This window comes from Physeter macrocephalus, chromosome 15 (genome assembly GCF_002837175.3).
Source record: "Physeter macrocephalus isolate SW-GA chromosome 15, ASM283717v5, whole genome shotgun sequence".
Classification (NCBI taxonomy): Eukaryota; Metazoa; Chordata; class Mammalia; order Artiodactyla; family Physeteridae; genus Physeter; species Physeter macrocephalus.
In genome coordinates, this window is record NC_041228.1 from 9,530,623 (window position 1) to 9,550,180 (window position 19,558).

General features: G+C 47.0%; 1 protein-coding gene across 1 annotated transcript in view; it reads left to right on the forward strand.

Annotated features, from left to right (window-relative positions):
• Positions 1–19,558, forward strand: part of ADCY8 (adenylate cyclase 8) — a 223,685-nt gene that overhangs the window by 186,016 nt on the left and 18,111 nt on the right. The window contains exons 14-16 of the mRNA XM_007101973.2: positions 1,623–1,781; positions 11,342–11,488; positions 17,379–17,471. Of these exons, the coding sequence (XP_007102035.2) occupies positions 1,623–1,781; positions 11,342–11,488; positions 17,379–17,471 (399 nt within the window). The remainder of the gene's footprint in view (positions 1–1,622; positions 1,782–11,341; positions 11,489–17,378; positions 17,472–19,558) is intronic.

Here is a 19,558-nt window from a genome sequence, read left to right on the forward strand (position 1 = left end):
CCGGAGCCTGAGCTCCGCAACGGGAGAGGCCACAACAGTGAGAGGCCCGCGTACCGCAAAAAAAAAAAAAAAAAAAAAAAAAATCCGTTTAGTTTTATAATTAAGTAAAATATTTCCATGATTCAAAAATCAGGTTTATAAAACAAGATACCATTTAAAAAGTTTAAATTGTATCCCTATTGCCTCTCCCCAAGCTTCCCTTCCTCATCTCATCGGTAATGATTTTTTATGGGTTTTTTACACCTCAGTGTTTTAATAAATAAATTAAGAAATATATGTATGTATGGAGAGAGAGACGTAGATATGTCCTTTCCTTAGATCAATAATGGCAAACTCTGCATGCATTTCTCCGCTCCAGAGGCCAGCCCATCAAAGTACGTACAGAGAAATATTCTTTGTTTCTTTTTATAGCTGTATATAATAGTTTATTCAACCAACAAAACGAACACTTGGATTGTTTCCAGCTTTTGCTATTACAAATTCTGCTGAATGAATAACCTTGCACCTCTGTTTTCTCATACTTTTGCCATCCACTGAGATTTGCACGTAAGCGAAAGAAAAGAGCTAGCTGAATTTTTTTAAGCCCTTGAATTCAGGGCATCTAACCATGTGTTTAATGGTGCAGCATATTGTTCATTTTAATAGTTAGAGTCTTTGAAATAATGACATTTCCCAAAGCTGTGGTGAATATAGTTTGTGAAATTCTTTAGAAAGGAAGCTCTCCACTTTCCAAAGAAAAGGGATGCTAGGACAAGAGGGAACTAATGGGTATTAAATACCTACTATGAGTCACATGCTCTACCCTATAACTTCCTAAATAATTCCTATTCCCAGCTTGCCTGGTCATGAGTGTTCATCCCAATTTTAGAGACGAGGAAACAGAGATGTAGGTACTAGGCCAGGTTACAGTGCTTGAATGTGGGACCAGGACTCTAGGCCATATTGGTCTCACAACTAAATCCACTATCCTTCCATTATTAGCTCATGCATTTCTTCCTTGTTGCCTCGACTGAGCTCAGGCTCTAGAACTGGACTCTGGGGTTAAACTCAAATCCTGGCTTCCCCACTAACGAGTGTGTGACTTTGGTCAAGTGACTTAACCAGCTTGCTTCAGTTTTCTCATCTGTAAAATAAGGATCTATAATAATACCTTCCTATGAGGTTTGTTGTGTGGATGAAAGGCGTTAATATATGTATATTCCTTAGCGTAGTGCCTGGTACCCTCCAGTGAGCGCCCTCTAAGTGTTAGCTGTCTTTATTATTGTAACTTATTTGTTGAGTCAATAAATAGTGACTGAACACCTTCCCTGTGCCAGGCACTCTGCTACACGGTCAGGACGAGATGCTGAGCTGGTGAGGGGACCCGTGACCTCATAGCACTTAGAGTACAGTGGAGGGCACAAACAATTACAAAATCGTAGGTGCCATAACCCTAGGAAGGGGAGGTACACAGCCCTATAAAATCTATCACATTCGGATCTCTTCATGTCAGGCAAAAGGCCTCCCGGAATGTTCAGCTCGGCTCTATTTCGTCTGTGAGGGGTTCTGGAGAAGCCTTGTCTGCCTCCCACTTGTGTGTGTGCCTGAAACCTTTCCTCCCCCTTCTGTCCCCTGAACCGCAGCTGGAGTACACAGCGCGCCTGGACTTCCTCTGGCGAGTTCAGGCCAAAGAGGAGATCAACGAGATGAAGGAGCTGAGGGAACACAACGAGAACATGCTCCGGAACATCCTACCCAGTCACGTGGCCCGCCACTTCCTGGAGAAAGACCGGGACAATGAGGTGAGCCCAGGCTGGCCCGGCCCCGGAGGAAGGGTCGCCGCGCGAGGGCTGCGACTGGACACGCTGGCCGCTGGTCCCAAGCTCGGGGAGGATTTCCCGTTCCTCCTGTGAGCCCACGAGCGTGGAGGCCAGGCCAAACACGTGGTGCTAGGCCGCCCAAACCGTCCAGCACTGTGAGATACACGCGTGGCCTCCCCAGCATCCGGTACCTCATGTGTAAGATGGATGTAGTAAGATCTCCAGGGCAAGACTGAATTGGAATTTTAAAGTTTTATGCGTGTGTGTGTGCGTGTGTATAAAACAATTCCGGTTCGGGGTTATATAACCAAAAGGATTGAAAGTAGGGTCGCAAGGAGATATTTGCACGTTCATACTCATAGCGGCATTATTTAAAACAGCCAAAAGTTGAAAGCGCCCAAGAGACAAATGGATAAGCAAAATGTGGTCTACACATAGAGTGGAATGTTATTCAGTCTTTAAAAAGAAGTAGAGACTTCCCTGGTGGCACAGTGGTTAAGAATCCGCCTGCCAATGCAGGGGGACACGGGTTCGAGCCCTGGTCCGGGAAGATCCCACATGCCGCGGAGCAACTAGGCCCATGTGCCGCCACTACTGAGCCTGCGCTCTAGAACCGGTGAGCCACAACTGCTGAGCCCGTGAGCCACAACTACTGAAGCCCGTGTGCCTAGAGCCCATGCTTCACAACAAGAGAAGCCACCACAATGAGAAGCCCGTGCACCGCAACGAAGAGTAGACCCCGCTCGCCACAACTAGAGGAAGCCCGCGTGCAGCAACGAAGACCCAACGCAGCCCAAATAAATAAATAAATAATTAATTAATTGATTAATTTTAAAAAAAGAAAGAAGTAAATTCTGACACATGCTACAACATGGATGAAGCTTAAGGACACTAAAATAAGTGAAATAAGGCTTAGCCTTTGACCACAAAAGGGCAGCTTTCTCTGAGCAAAGCAAACTAAACCTTGCAGGAATCTGAGTCACAACAAACATTCAAAAAATATTTATAAGGCACAGACTGTGGGATAGGCACCATGCTAGCCCCCTAAAAGGCTCTGGGACTCTCGCGGTGAATTAAATACACGAGGACTTGCCGTCATGTAGCTTATGTTCAAGCAGGGGCAGACAGATAACAACCTAGTTCAGAAACACATTGTGAGGGCACTTCACATTATGACGGGTGCTCTGATGGGCGAACAAAGATCACCCGCTGGTAGCAACTGGCCAGGGCAGGTGTGGTCAGGGGAACCGCTTAGAGAAGGCCACATCTGACCTGTGGCTGGATGATAGGAAGGACCAAGTCATACCAAGAGAGTGGGGAAGAGGTGGGACTATCCCTGAAAGAGAGAACAGCACAAGCAGAGGTGCAGGACAAGGATGAGCTTGGGGTGAACAGGGAGGCCAGGGTAAGAAATTGTACCAGCTTCCCAAGGCTGTTCTAGCAAATACCACAAACTGCATGGCTGAAGACAGCAGAAATGTATTCTCTCACCGTTCTGGAGGCCAGAAGTCTGAAATCAAGGTGCCAACACCAATCTCCCTCTGAAGTCTCTAGGGAAGAATCCCTCCTCCTCCTCCAGCTCTGGTGGTCTTCAAGTGCTCCTCGGCTTGTGGCCACATCACTCTAACCTCTGCGTTGGTCACATGGCCTTCTCCCTCCTTATAAGGACATGTGTCCTCTTGTCTTATGTCCTCTTGTCTAACGATCTAACTGATCGTTAGATTTAGGGTTCTCTCTATAATTACATTTGCAAAGACCCTGTTTCCAAATAAGGGCACATTCTGAGGTTCTGGGTGGACATGAATTTGAGGGGTACGCTATTCGACCCATTCCAAGGATGAAGGGTAGTGAGTGATATGAGGAAAGCCTGGGCCAGGGCCTGGCAGTCAGGTCTTATGGACTATAGTAGGGTTTGGGGCACCCTTTTAAGTGCCACGGGAGCCTTTGGAAAATTTAAGTGTTCCCTAATCCGATTGGCTGCTGATAGACTATGGATAAATGGGTCACAAGACCAGAAGCCAGTTAGGAAACCCTAAAAGAGACCAGGAAAGGGCCTGATGAGGAGGCCTAGGATTTGGTAGTAAAATGGAGAGAAGTGGATGAATTCCAGGTACCTTTACAAGTTGGAATCAATAGGGCTGCATAATGGAGTGGATGTGGGAGGTGAGAAATGAAAAAAAAAAAAAATCAAACCATTTGTCTCACACTTTAACCACCTAGAAAAAGGTAACTCAAGAGGGAAGTGAAAGATGCCTTTAAATGCCTGAACAGTTATCCCATGAGAGGGACCAGCCTTACTCAGTGAGACTCCAGAGGGTAAACCTAGGGCCACGGACAGTCCACAGGGGCTACCTCTGTACTCTGCATTATGAGGAACCTTGTGACGATGGAGACCCGCAAGGGCAGGGACCACATCAGCCTTGCTCACCGATCCTCGCGGCACAGTTTACCTCCCCTGTGGTCCTGCACATTAAAGGTTCGTGGAAGAACTGGAATGGTGAGTTCCCTTGCTGAAACTTTCAAGTGGTGAGGGGAGAGCCCTTGCGGAGATGCTACAAAGGCAAAGTCGGTTGTCTGGGAGACTGCACTAGGACAGCCCTTCCAATACGGATTTTCAAACTAAGCTAAACAGGGGATGCAAAAGCCATAGGACAAAGGTCACAAACCGGCTGCCTCTGAGACAAATCTGATCAGCAAGCCAGCAGCTGGTTGATTGGTTGGCTTGCATATTTGTTTTAATTGGTAGATTTGTCGCCTTTAGGCATGGAATGGGCTCTCCAATTTATCCATCCTTATCCTGACACTTCTGTTACCTGCTCATCCCCTGAAGACATTTGGGTTTGTGACCTTTGACTCAGGGTAGAACCGGAGGAGACCTACAGCATTCATTTCCCATCCAAGCATCTGCAGAAAGACCAGTGGGAGAGAAGCCAAGGGCATGAGTCATGTGCTGCTTGAACAATCAGCTCGTGATGAACTCGGGCCCTTGAGAGTCTCTTGGATGCAGATTAAGGCACCAAACACCCTCAACAAATGGAATTCTCTGGAACTGGGTTCGGGCCTGGTTTCCTTAAGGCTCCCTAAGGTCAGGGGATTTGTTACCAGAGCTTCTTAACAAAGCCAGGAAAGCAGAGAGAATGTCGTTGTACATCAACCACGACCACCAGGAGGAGCAGATAAACACCGGAGCCCTCAGAGGGAAGACCCAAAAAGATACGAAAGGAAAGCTCCTTTCAGTCGAGACACCAAAGCAAAGAGATATTGGAACCAGCGGGGAAGAGCAAGAACGCACTGGCTTCATCCCGAAAGTCAGGAAACCGACCAGAGATACCAAGAGCCCAGGTCATCAGCTGTTACTCGGGCCAAACCCCCACGGAGCAAAATAAATGTCAGGTTCAGCCTTAATCCCACGTATAAGACATTTTCAGTAGAAAGTCTTGTCAAGCTTATTTGTGGTTTTATAAATATTTAAACAGTTCGTACTCGGCTAGGCTTAAACAGAGGAAATGTTCACATTGCCTGGAGAATCTACACATTATGATGTAATACCGTTTTCTGAACACCTACTGTGTGCCAGGTACTAAGACAGGCCATGGATGAAAATGATCTTTCATCCTATTCACAACCGTAAGAGGAGAGTTCTATCATCCCCACGTTAGTGATGAAGAAACTGGGGTTCAGAGAGGTCTGTGATGTTCCTCTATTTAAGCTGTGACTCTAATCCAGTCCCTCAGGTTTCTTCCAGCTGTGCCACGTTACCCCCTTACCGTGCTGCTACCCATGCTGCCCCGGGAGTTTGTCCAGATGAGGGAGTGTGTACGTGTGTGTATGATGGTTATGGGAGGTGTCTGTGTGGCAGGGCTTATACTGGGTAGGTATTCGGAAGGACTGGGATGTGTGTAAATAGGAATGTATGCGTGGAAAACTTCAGTGTGTGTGTGTGTGTGTGTGTGTGTGTGTGTGTAGGAGACACAGGCAGAGTAGTGTAAGATGTGAAGGGGTGACAGACAGAGGCAGGACAGCTGTAGCCTGCAAGAACTCCCAATTTCGTGCTCTGTTTCCATAAGAGGCATTTTTATCTTCTCCTCTTGCTACAAACCTGAACTGTGATACAAACCTCTGAATATCTGATTGGGGGACATATGTGAGTTTGGGTTCCAGCTTTCATGGGGCAACAGCGGTGCTCATGGATGCAGGCAATAAGGAGATAAGAATGATTATCCCTATTTTATCGATGAAGAAGCTGAGGCTCAGAGAAGTAAAGGAACTTGCCCAAGGTCACAAAGCTAGTGCGTAGTGAGCTGGAATTCAAGTCCAGGTAGGTGTAACTTCAAAGCCGAATTTTGGTTTTTTTTCCCTCCACCTTGCTGTTAGGGTGTGAGAGGCAGAGAAGGGGGAGCAGGGACAAGAGATGGCTCAAACCATCCAAGCATAGGGCAGTGGGCAGAGCCTTGCCCTCCGGAGCATCCTGTCTGAGTCTGTTCCAGGGCCGACCTCTCTGGTCTGCTCCAGGGCCAACCTCTGTGTCACCCACACAGAGGTTCTGGCAGCTTCTGCTATACCACTGGCCTCTCGGCTTAGAATAGCACTCACCACCCCAGGCAGGGACTTTCTTGCTGATAAGGCCAGCTGGGCTGGGTCATCAGTGTCAGGCAGGCTCTCGCTGAGTCCCAGGAAACCTGCTCACTCATCCTGGCTTATTAGACCTGCTGAAAGGACACTGACAAGGGCAGCTGTCTCAGGTGCTGGACAGTCCACACAGCACAAATTCCATCTCTGCCACTAACTAGCTGTGTGACTTGGGGCAGCTTACCCAACCTCTCTGAGTCCATTTTGTCATCCAGCTGATGAGGAAATAATACCAACCTTGCTGAGCTGGTGTGAGAATTCAGCTGGGTAAGAGCACGTGAAGTGTCCAATGCAGCCGGCTGTAAGGGGGGCTCAATAGAGAAAAGTCCTTTGGTGCACTTGAAAGTCTGGTGCTTTGTGTTCAGTCCTGGCTCTTCCTCTCATTATTTTGTGACCATGAAACAAGTGGTGAACCTCTCCGGACCTCATTTTCCTCATCTCCAAAGTAACAGTACTTCCCAACTGTGTGTTACAACCTTTACATGTGTTATTATGCGTAAAGGGCTTAAGCGGGGTTTGGCACATTTTACGAGCATTCCGGTTGTTGCTATTATTATTTCTGACAAATATGAGCCATCATTACTTTTTCTACTTTTCCCCACTCCCAGCCCCACCTCTCAGCCACTCATTCAGTCATTCGTCCAGCAAGGATTTCTTGAGGGCCAACCATGTGCCAGGTGTTAATTCTAGATCCTGGGGTTCAAACGGTGAACAAAGAAGGCAACGTCCTTTCTGTTCTGAGGCACATGTTTTCCTCGGAAAACAGACATTAAAATGAATAAATATGTAACGTAGAGCCTGGTAGTGCTAAGTTCTGTGAGGGTAGAAGAAGCTAAATAAGGGAACAGCATGTGTGAGGAGGGGGCATTTACACTGGGGCGTCACGGAAGGTCTCTCTGAGGACATGACGTTTGAGTGGAGACCTGAGGCTGCTAATAAGGACAAGAGTCTCAGAGATTGTTTCTCCCCTGCAGAGAGGTGGCTTAACTTAGTATAAGACACACAGGGCTTGGAATCAGACAGGCTTGGGCCGGTGAAGGACTGGACTCTGGCTCCCTGCGCAAAGTGGAGACCAAAGTCTTCATCTTGGCTTCCGAGTCGGGGGCGGAGGGGGAAGCGTTCATACACTCAGAATCCTCTGCGAAGCCCAAACCTGTACATCCAGCCAGAGGCGGATGACGATAAAACAATAATAGCCTTCTATACTCATCAATCCCTCCCCAGTTTACAGTGTTTTTATCTTCTTTGAACCAAAAATAGAAAGAAACAGATGGCACACTCACAGTGGTTGATTGGAGCAAGTCAATTGATGGGGACATCTTGAAAGGTGTGGGCAGGTGGCTGGAGCTCTCCCAAGTGCCCCTCCAAGTCCCCCCGCCCCCTTCTCCCTGCTGGCTTGGAGGGGGAGGGGCCGACCTGCATGGGCCACGTCAACGACCCTGCAAGCCCTCTGACACCCAGCTGGGGGTCATCAACAGGGGACACTGGGTAGAAGACCCGAGGGAGGGGGAAGGAGAATGAGGTCACCTAATGTGCCTGGTGTCCTTATAAGAAGAGGAAATTAGGACACAGACACACATCGAAGAGACACCATAGGAAGATACAGGGAGACGAAGGCCATGTGTAAGCCAAGGGCAGCACCCTCAGGAGGAAGCAGCCCTGCCAACACCTTGATCTTAGACTCCCAAGACTCCAGAACTGTGAGAAAATAAACTTCTGATATTTAAGCCACCCAGTCTGTGGCACTTTGTTATGGCAGCTTGAGCAAACTAATACAATAGGAAACTGAGTCAACGGAGTTTTTTTTCCCCACCGTATCACAGCCATTTGGAGGATGCGGTTCTGTAGGTTTGCTTATGCAGGTTCTTGGACCCATACAGCAGACTGTCAGACTCCTCCTGCAGTATCACTCCATTGTTCAAGGCCAAGGTGAACGGCCCAGCCTCAGAAAGCCATGTACCATTGCTCTGCTCCTTGGCTACAATCCGCACTGCCCCCCAACCCAACCCAATCCAGCTGGTCACCAGCCACCTCTGCTCTTTTGAACAAGGACTAATGAAAGCATCCGTTCAGATCCATCTACACTTAAGCTCAAGTCAACTGATCATGAATCAGGGACACCATTTTTCACCCAGGTATGCAGAGAGAGGAAGACCCTGGACGTCTGTAACTCCCTCTCTTCTGCTACCAACAGCATGATCCCAATGTCTTAACTCCTCCCTGTTCATCTTCCTGATCTGTAGAGTGGGTATAATAATCGTACCTACTTCATGGGGTAATTGCAAGGGCTAAAGCATTGAATTCATATGAAAGTGCTTCGTAAGCTTTAGTGTTTCCTACACAGGCTAAGGAGTCATTAACTCAACAAAATGTTGAATGTTTACCTCGTACCAGACCCTGTATAGGGCATGCATTACATTGCAGACATCCAAAGCATACTAATTGGATGATTTCAATGCACTAAGATACAAATGGCATGGAGTCTTTGCCCTCGCAGACTCCACACATAAAGGAAGAGATGGACATTTTAAAGGCAATAATGCAGGTGGTGAGGGCTCCTTGTAGAGTTACCCAGGTGCTGCCACAGCCCGAGTCAGCCTCCTGCCCCCATCGGTGAGTCTGGGAAGGTTTGTAGGAAGACAGGGTACCTAGGTGGCTAGTGAAGGCAGAAAACAAGAGTTAGCCTGCTTAGGGATGCTAATTGCAAGGAAGGAAGGACATATCCCATCCAGGGACAGATAGTAAAAATGAAAGCATTGAAGCGTATGCATCTTCGTTTCGCTTCTTCCAGAAGCATACCTTCAGACAAAGATTCGAGTGCAAGTAATCTGCTTGGAAGTGGTCCCAGGAAACCCACCCAGGTAGACAGGAGAGTAAGAAGGAAGGTATGGAAAGGAAAGTAACCCATTAATGAGGCATTATCAGACTAGTTACCTCTGTGGGCGACTGGAGCTGAATCCCAGTGGAGAATTCGGACAGTGGTGTAGAAAGCATCCCTCAGAGTTATCTGGCCCAAGGCGTGAAGTTGTTGAGGACTCTACACCGGTTCCCATCAGTCATTTGTTAAGAGCAGCTCCTGAGGGGGGCATTGATTTCCTGGAGCTTTCAGCCTGCAGCTCACATGGGCAGAGTGCCCTCTAGCGGCCACTGAAAAGCTCCATGCAAAGAAACGCAAGGGCTGGCTGACTGCCGGACCTTGGAAGAGAGAAAGCAGGCAGGGCACCTACAGCATCCGCTACAGTGGGCACAAAAAGTACAAATGCTTCGGTGTTTCTGGGACACAAGGTCCAACACAGGGAATTGCAGGCAATGAAGCTGAAGAGACAGGAGGAGGGGAGTGCAGGAATATGTGAATATATGTCATGCTCATGTGTCTCAGCTTTGTCCTGAGGGCAGTTGGAGGGCTTTAAGAATAGGAGAGCCATGGTCAATATTGTATCATTGAAATATCACTCTGGCTGCCATACGGAACATGCCTCTGGATGAGATAAGACCAGTCCTGAACCCAGGACTAGGCTCTCATATTAATAGTCAAGGAGGAAAGCAGGAAGGGTCTGATAGAAAGAAATGATGGGAGGGTTAGAAAAAAATATTTAGGAGACGCAAAGAAACCCAGGCAGCCTTGGTAATTTATTGAATCTGAATATGATGGGGCAGAAAGAGGGTTGAGTCTGAGGGTTTCTAACTTTGATGACTTGTCAATGCTGGTGCCACCAACTGAGTCAGAGAATGAAGGATCAGGAGCAGGTTTAGGTGGAGAGGAAATGCACTCAGGTGCAGCATTTATGATTCGAGGAGTGCCAGGGCAACCCAGCATGAGACACAGGAGCTTGAAGCCCAAGGAGAACCGACTTGGAAATAAGATTTTAGACACTGACACATGAAAGGCTGAGAGTGAACGAGATAGCCCAGGGAAGTACGTAAACTTGGAACCACGCAGGGAGTCAAGGACAGAACCATAGCAATCGCCAACATTTAAGACAGCAGATAAGCAGAAAATAAATCCTTGAAGGGGCCAGGCACAAGGAAAACAGATGCGGTATAACTAGAGCATAGAAAGTCAGGAGATTTATGAACTTGGGTGTGATCACCACACCAATTTGCAGGAGCGTCCAGGAAGACTTGGACAGGGATTTGTGTAGAGGTTTTCCCATTTTGGCTGGCAGTCTGACCTGCTCCAGTTTCATTTCATTTCAGCCTGAGATGTGAATGGACATGGAGAGAAGTAGAAATAGGCAGTGGACAAAACTAGTTTGAGGAGTACGGATGAGAATGAAGAGAGATAGGTTGGTAGTCACAAGTGTATGCAGGCTCCAGGGCACCTTGTACTTTTTGTTAGAGGAGACACTTACAGGAAGTGGAGGAGGAGAGGAGAAAGAAAGAAGAAAGAAAAGGATCACTGTAGGAGGACGTTGCTGAAGAAGTTAGAGGGGGGTCGAGAGATGAGGAAGAAGCATTGATCTTCGTCAGGAGAAGGGAAAATGCATTGTCTGGAGTTGCAGCAGAAGAGATGAAAGTACAATGAACTACCTGATTGTATGAGTATGGAACGTGAGAGCCTCAGAGACAAGATCGTCTACTGAGGGGAATCAAGTGGACGGCGAAGCTAAGGAGAGCGGTGTGTGTTGGGGCTAGCCACTGGGGAGAACAGAAAAGGAAGCTGACCAAGGACAAAATGATGGGCAGGCAGAACTCTGGGCCCAGCTGAGGCTGGAGACCATGAATTTTCAATGGTCGCGTTCCACATGGTGGTGACGCTAAGGTGTCGACGAGATGATGTCAGAGCCCCCATTCTCTGTCCTCTCTGTGGGTACCTGTGCATGCCTGCAGGGGCAGGTACACACGGGAGCATCACCGCAGACCCTCCCCTCTGATGACTGTTTCTGGCTCCCTCTGTGTGTCTCTCTGTCCAGGAGCTGTATTCTCAATCCTATGATGCCGTTGGGGTGATGTTTGCCTCCATCCCAGGGTTTGCAGACTTCTACTCTCAGACTGAAATGAACAACCAAGGAGTGGAATGCCTACGCCTGCTGAATGAGATCATCGCCGACTTCGATGAGGTAAACAGAAGCCTGAGAAATTTACAATCACAAATAAGCATGAGTGTTGTCACAGCATTGGGTCGTTCATTGTAACCGATTTTCTGCACTTAAAGAATTCCAGACTGCATTGTAAACACAAACATGTATCATCTAATTTAGTTAACACAATTATCACACAAGATAAACCCCGTCATCGCTCCTGGAGGATCAGGAATGTAAGCTTCAAAGAGGCTAGAAACTTAACCCAATGTCCCATAACTAGCAAATGGCAAAACCAGGACTTGATCGGAGGCCAGTGCTACGCAGGCACTGGCACCACAGAGACTGGGCACCGATGGGGACATTTCTCATCTGCTCAAATTACCAAAGATAAAACCATCAATTAGCGTGTGGTCAGAGACCTAATCAAAATATAAACATACCCCAGATGGTACTTTCTTCTTCCGGTTTCCAGGAACAAGGGGGATACTCATGCTGAAATTTATTTACGTTAATAGACTTAGCAGGAGTGGGTCTTCCCCTCCTCACCCCCCAGCTTGAAGTAGGACACCTGTGTCCATCCACATGCCTAAACCTGAGATGGGAAGTTAGTGAGTAATTGAGAAAATGCCAGGGAAGAGGCCAAGCAAAAAGGTGGGTTCAGCTAACGTCTAGCCTCCTTAGCCTGATCCCCCAGGGAGCTCAGGAGTATAAGTGGTACCACAGAGTGGTTGCCATTTAGGCAAGGCTTTTGTACACCTGTATTGGTCAGCCATCGGCCATGGGCTGCCCTGGTGGGTATGTGTGAGCTCCCAGGCATTGCCAGCCAGGGGGCTTCCAGGGCCCTTCCCGAAAAATGGGTACAGCAATACATTGTCAGCAGCCAGCCCTGATGGCACCCTGGAGGATGACCCCATAAAGGAGAGCTGAGTTGGGTACCAACGGCATCTACTCCATCACCCGAAACAAAGTTCTCTCCCTTAATCCCCACCTTCCATCTAGAGAGTCCTGTGGAGTCCTTCTTCTGCATAGCCCTCAGGTCTGCCCCTCACCGTCTCACAGTCAAAGCTGCCCTTGTCTTGCTTTAGGCCATATTGTTTCTCACCTGGATGAGCACAGTCATCTTACCATTCACCCTCCTGCGTCTGACCATCACCAACCACCAAAAGCTGGAGTATTTTGTCACATTCCTTTGAAACCCAAAACCCATTGGTGTCTCCTTTTGCCAGTTCCTCAGAAGGCCACCGAGGCTTTGCACTTACTGCTCCTGTATCCTCTCCAGCCTTACCTCCCGCCATATGCCACCTGGTCCACCATCCAGCACCATCTCACTACTTAGAAGCCATCACAAGCCCAACTGGCAGTTTCACATACTGCTCTTTCCGCCTAGAAATTATGCCACCTTCACCGTACCCCGTCCTCTCTCCCTTGGCTCCACAGCCAGCAGAAAACCTACTACTCATTTAACAGTCAATTCAAACATCATCTCTACTTGCGAAGCCTCTTCTAGTCCCCCCTCTACCCAGGTAAATGTTGTCACCCTTTTTTCAATGGAAAACTTACACTCTGAAAAATCTTCCATCATAGAGCATGAAACCCTTCAGTGTACAAATCTGCCTCTTAGTTCTGGGGCAGAGACCCCTCTTACTAATCTCCACAGGGGTCTACCACATGTTGACTTTTTCCATATATAACATTTAGTTGTTGTTTATCCCTCACACCAAAGCCACAGGGTAGGAATTATTAGCCTTCGTTTTATAAGTAAGCAAAGCTGAGATTCAGAGACACCAAGAGGGCCCACTGTCACACACCCCTAAGTGGCAAAGCCAAGTTTTGAACCCAGGTCCGCCATACTGTTTCGATTTTGAATCACCGTGTGCGTTGATCCTCACTTAACTGGCATTTCATGGCGCTGGTTTTGAGGTCATAAACTCAACAATGGCCGTGTTAGTTGTCCTAGGAATGAGGATGGGAGTCAAGATAAATAAGACACGGTCACTTCTTGCCTTTCCTGGATTCACAGTCCAGTGAGGGGTAAAGTAACCATGAGTTCCCTTTTCACAAGGAGTCAGGGGTAAGTACACGTGTACAGAGGGCCTTTCAGTGTGGAGAATGGAGGGTGACTCTGTGGTAATGGTACCTTTATCCCATTCTCTGTGCTAAGCCATTAACTCGTGAAGATAAAAATTATACTCTTATGTATGCTGTTAAGTCCCCAGGCCCTCCTACTGTGCCTAGAACATAAGAGATGCTTATAACAGATGCTTACTAAAGTGACTAGTCAGCTACTTAACTCATAGGGGACGGAAACCACCTGGCAAATAGTAAGGTGATGATGGACTAGTCCAATCCAAAACATACTTCCAAATTTTTTTTTAAATAGAAGCTCTATTAAAAAGCTCAATCTGACTGAAGGTGGAGACATTAAGCTTTGTGTTATTTTAAAATCTATAGCACCGCATATCCCAAAAATTCTCCCTTGCATGTTTTTAAACTGAAATAAATAAATGTGAAGTAAGTCTGTATCTTGGTGGCCCAAACTGTATCCATAGATACCCTGGAGTCTTCCCAATAAAGAGATGGGGGGACAGCGCCCCTAGTGGTAGAGATGGGTGTTTGCAGAGGGAAGTTGGAGGGGCTTAGAGAAGGAATTGGTCCAGGAGGCTGAGCTCTAGACCAGAAGGAGGAAAAAGGAGAGATGGGGAAGAGCTGAAAGAGGAGAGAGAGGAGAAGCAGAGATGAGAAGGAGGAAGAAAAAGAAGAGGGGCAAAGGGGAGGAAGAAGAAGAGAGGAAGCAGAGGAGAAGGAAGAAAGAAGAGTATGTAGTCAACAGGAACGGGGGAAAAAAAGGCTTTCCCTGGCTTGCCAACCCCAAGCACTGTCAGCCTTTCTCACGTAGGTCCTTGGGTCACCCGGACCTGCCTTCTTTCTTTGGTTCAAAAGAGACCCTCTAGATTCTGCCCTCACTAAGCTCCAGCCAGACACCCATCAGTAACCATACTGCTCTTCTTGCTGATGCAGTTGCCACAGGAACCTGGCTCCGAGGAAGGCTGAACATTGCAGAGAGCACATGCTCCAGAACTGGGTGTGCAATAGCCGAGCACCAGGGCTCCTCACCCCCCACCCCCGCCCCGACCTCATCGAAGGCTGAAGAGCCCTCTCACATCTCGGGGCTCCATGCGGACTAGAGGATGAACAAGGGGCTGATTAGGAACCCCACTATGACTCCAGAGGCTTTTAGCTAGAGAGTGGATAAAGTTGCGGTGTGGTTAGTACGTGAAATAGAGAAGCCTCTTGCTGCCTCCTGGTCAACTTCTGAAGAGGAGGTGGCTTTGCCTGGACCTGAAACTGGCCCTCAGCCAAGTAGTTCCGAAGAGAAGAGAGAAAGGAAGAGTTTCACCTTCCGTAAGCAGGCAGAGTGAGGGAGGTGGGCAGCCAAAGGCATGTCTGGATGCTCCTGCAACCCCTTCCGTGCTCCCCACCTCCTACTACACAAGCTCCACTGCTAGAAAAACCCCCCTCACTCTTTACAACTGAAATTGGAAATCACTTACTCAGGGCAACTGTCCCAGATCCTCCAGATTTTATCAAAATCATCCATCCTCTTTATTCCTACTCCCGGTATGTTTCCACCATAAACTTTACTAAAATTGAGCTAGGACACATGTTAGTGTGATGATTTATCTAACATCTGACACCCCTGCCTGGGCTGTTGATTCCCTGGTGGCTAGGACCTCATGTGTCTTGCTCGTCAGACGTATCAGACAGTAGAAGCTCAGCGAGTAGTTGCTGAATTAGCTTCCCACGGCTGCTGTAACAAATGACCACAAAGTTAGTGGCTTGAAATAACAGCAATTCATCCTCTTATAGATTAGAGGTCAGAATCCAGAATGGATCTCACAGGGCTAATCAAGGTGCCAGCAGGGCAGTGTTGCTTCTGGAAGCTCCAGGGGAGAATTCTTTCTTTGCCTTTTCCAGCTTCTATAGGCCCCTGTCCTGCTTGGCTTGTGGCCCCTTTCTCTGTCTTTAAAGCCAGCAATCATATCACTCTGACTTCTGCTTCCTCCGTCACATCTTCTCTGCCTCCTACCTTCCTCTTTCACTTACAAGAACGCTTGTGATTCCATTGAGCCCATTACTGGGTCCAAGCTCATACTGCTTGCCACAAGACAGGCCAATAAATGGAGAGATGAGTTGCTGGGACAAGAAATAGCAACTTCATTCAGAAAGCCAGCATACAGAGAAGATGGTGGACTAGTGTCCTAAAGAACCATCTTGCCTGGGTTTGGATGCTAGTTTCTTTTATAGAAGAAAGAGGGGGAAGTAAGGAGGCAAAGTAAAAAGAAAAGAAAGCAGTACGTTTTTGTATATGTCCTGGTTCCCGCCAGACCCGGAAGGGATGTGTTAATTTCCTCTTTCCTTCAGCCATTCATAGGTGAGCCTGGTCAGGATGTTTCCCGTGAGCTTAAAGTAAGGTATTTTAGCTTAACCCTCAGGCATGAGAGGCAGGGTTCCTGGAGATGGGCCGTTATGTATACTTTAAGCCCATAGGCAGCATCACTTTAGTGATTAACTTATAGCAAAAGCAATAGAATGCAAAGGTTAAAGTAAAAGAAACGGATCAGATATGGAGTCAGATTTGTTCTTCCCTATTACAAGCCCACACAGATAACCCAGGAAATTGCCCCATCACAAAATCATTCACTTAATCACAAATGCAAAGTCCTTTTTACTATGTAAGGTAACATATCCACAGGTTCCAGGGACTAAGACATGGACTTTTGGGGTGGGGGGACAAGCAGAGAGAGCATTATTCTCTTAGCACAGTTGCTAAAAAAGAGACCAAGGTTTCCCTTCCTTAGCATTAAAATCCAAACTGCAGGTGAGGATGGAGGAAATGGCAAGGATGGTACCCATTCTTCCATACAGGTATTCATTTATCCCTACTGTGTGCTAGGCTCTGTCTAGGTGCTGAGTAGTAAATACGACAGGCAAAAATACCTGCCTCCAGGAATTTTACATTTTAGTAGGAAAGATGACAATAAATAAGCACAGTCAGGGATAAGTGCTAAGGAGAGAAGATAAAGCAGGAAGAAGATGAGGTATGTATGTGGGGACAGGATATTGTGTTCAGTTTTGCATGGGGTGATCAGCAAGACCCCACTGGGATGACATTTGAGGAAAGACCTGGAAGAGGTGATGGATGAGCCATGTAGTTGTCTAAAGGAAGAGCGTCCTAACGGGAACAGCAAATGCAAAGGTCCTGAGGCAGAAACAGGCCTGGCTTGTTAGGATCAGCAAGGAGGTCAGTGTGGCTGGAACAGAGTGAGTGAAGGGGACAGGGCATGGCAGGTCTTACAGGGCATGATGAAGACTCTGGCTTTGACCCTGAGTAGAACGGGAAGCCACAGAGCAGGGACATGGTCTGACTTCCATTTAAACAGGATCACTCTGGCTGCCATGCTGGGAGTGTGGAGGTAAGGACTGGGATTAGGTACGTTATTGCAATACAATAACCAGGTGTAAACTAATGGTGGTTTAGACCAGGGTACTGGCAGGAAATGCTAAGATTTTTAAATACATGCTGAGAGTAAAGCCAAAAGGATGTGTTGATGGATTTGGGAATATTGGCAATTTCTTCTTTAAACTAATAAGATAGCTTTGTTTATCTCAAAGATTCTTAGAAACAGATCTAGTCCTTAAAGAGTATCTGGTCACACCCATCTCGGCACTTGGCACTTAGCAGGTGCTCAATAAATATCTGCTGAGAGCCTGAATGCTTGATTCTCAGAGAGAAAAGTGGCTACCTCAAGGATGCTAAACCAGTCCGAGGTAGTCCTCACTGTGAGACAGGGGCCTGCTTCCAGGAGCCCCAGGCTGCTGGAAGCACAGATACCAGGACTGACACTGTTGCCTGGATCTATTTCAGCTGCTTGGTGAAGACCGGTTTCAAGACATTGAAAAGATTAAGACCATTGGCAGCACCTACATGGCCGTGTCAGGCCTGTCACCTGAAAAACAGGTAAAGGAATGCTTTGGACTCAGCCACAGCCTGTGGCAGGGACCTTACTCTGGTCAGGTTGCTGAAGGTGGTGGGGCTGTCATCACCAGGAAACCTGGGGACAGGTAGGGAGAAAATCCATTGAAGTGGATGTTCTAGGTGTGTGAGGTACCTTTGCTCCTGAGATAAGCAGGGTCTACTGGGTGTACGGATGCTTCTTTATGATTGAGAAGCCTCTAGGCTTCATTCTGAACCTTGCTGTTCACTTGATGAACAAAATCAGGGCCAAGAAATACCCTGGTTATGATTTCGTTGCGGGTGTTACTAAACCCCTGATCCCAGCCTGTTTTATTCTTACTTTTGTTTCCTCCTCCAAAAGGAATAATAATAATAGCTCTGCTTTTTTGAGAGGTGGCTGTGCCAGACACTAGTGTTAAGTGGGAAACTAACATCCACCTTCCAGGGCCCGTGGCTGAATTACCTGAGATAGAGTCACGCTAGCCACACAAAGCCTTGCACCTGGTAGGTCCTCCATAAATGCTCTATGGAAATGGGCGTAAGCTGCCAGGGAGAGGAATCCGCATTCCTCCTCATCCTTCTTTGCTCGCTTTCCAACTAAATTCCTAGAACTATTCCAAGACTATCTGAGAAGAAACCCTCGATAGTCATTATGTACATGTGCACATCACTCTGTCACAGGGGTCCAGAAAGACATCCCCCAGGCCAAAGCCAGCTCACCATCTGTTTTTTTGTTTGTTTGTTTGTTTCTGTTTTTTGTTGTTGTCAACATGCAGTTTTATTTTCTGAGGCAAATCACTTAACCTCTTTAAATTTAAACATTCTTATAAAATGCATGTGCTGTCTAGTTGAACTCTATAGGTGTGCCAGTAACTCAGGACCCAAAGATGAATGAATCATATTTTGCCCTTATGTTATTCACAGCCTAGGGACTGGCAGAGATGTAAATTAACAGTTGCAGGCCAGTGTGCAGTCTAAGCTAAAAAATGTAAGCAAAGAGTTGGGAGAGCAAAGAAGTATAATAATATAGAGAGAGTGACCTAAGTGCTTCCAAATTACAAAAAGGATTGGTGATATTTTTGCCTCTAATAACAAATTTCATTGCAAATTGCTACACATTTCAAATCCTATACCAAGAAAATTTGAAATATCTATTTTCAGCAATGGTCCTCTCAAATAGACACACTAATATTCTAGATATTACCATTATGCCATATCTTTATAGGCACAGCATATATGTAATGGTACTATCTATTGAAGTCTTGGTTAGTCCTGCTTAGTAAATGTTTAACAATTAGGGAGAGTTAAATCATTATACAACAAGTTCATTAAAATGACTTTATTATTATGGTAAAGAATCTGAGCTTTGTCAAATATTTCCAGTGTTAAAAATATACAAATAGGTTTATATTTTACAATAAAAATACTATCAAAAAGTAATGACAGTTAAATCAGTTCTTAAATGGTGGGCATGGTTAGAATTCGTAGAAAGGAAGTGAAATGTGATCAAAAAGGGAATTGTGGAGGACATTCAAGATGGCGGGGGAGTAAGACGTGGAGATCACCTTCCTCTCCACAGATACTTCAAAAATACATTTACATGTGGAACAACTACTGCAGAACACCTACTGAACGCTGGCAGAAGACCTCAGACTTCCCAAAAGGCAAGAAACTCCCCACGTACCTAGCCATGTGGCTGACAGGGTCTTGGGGCCGGGTGTCAGGCCTGAGCCTCTGAGGTAGGAGAGCTGAGTTCAGGACATTGGACCACCAGACATCTCCCGGCGCCACATAACATCAGTTGGCGAGAGCTCGCCCAGAGATCTCTCTCTCAATGCTAAGACCCAGCTCAGCTCAACGAACAGCAAGCCACAGTGCTGGACAACCCTATGCCAAACAGCTAGCAAGACAGGAACACAACCCCACGCATTAGCAGAGAGGCTTCCTAAAATCATAATAAGTTCACAGACACCCTAAAACACACCACTGGACGTGGTCCCGCCCACCAGAAAGACAAGATCCAGCCTCATCCACCAGAACACAGGCACCAGTCCCCTCCACCAGGAAGCCTACACAACCCACTGAACCAA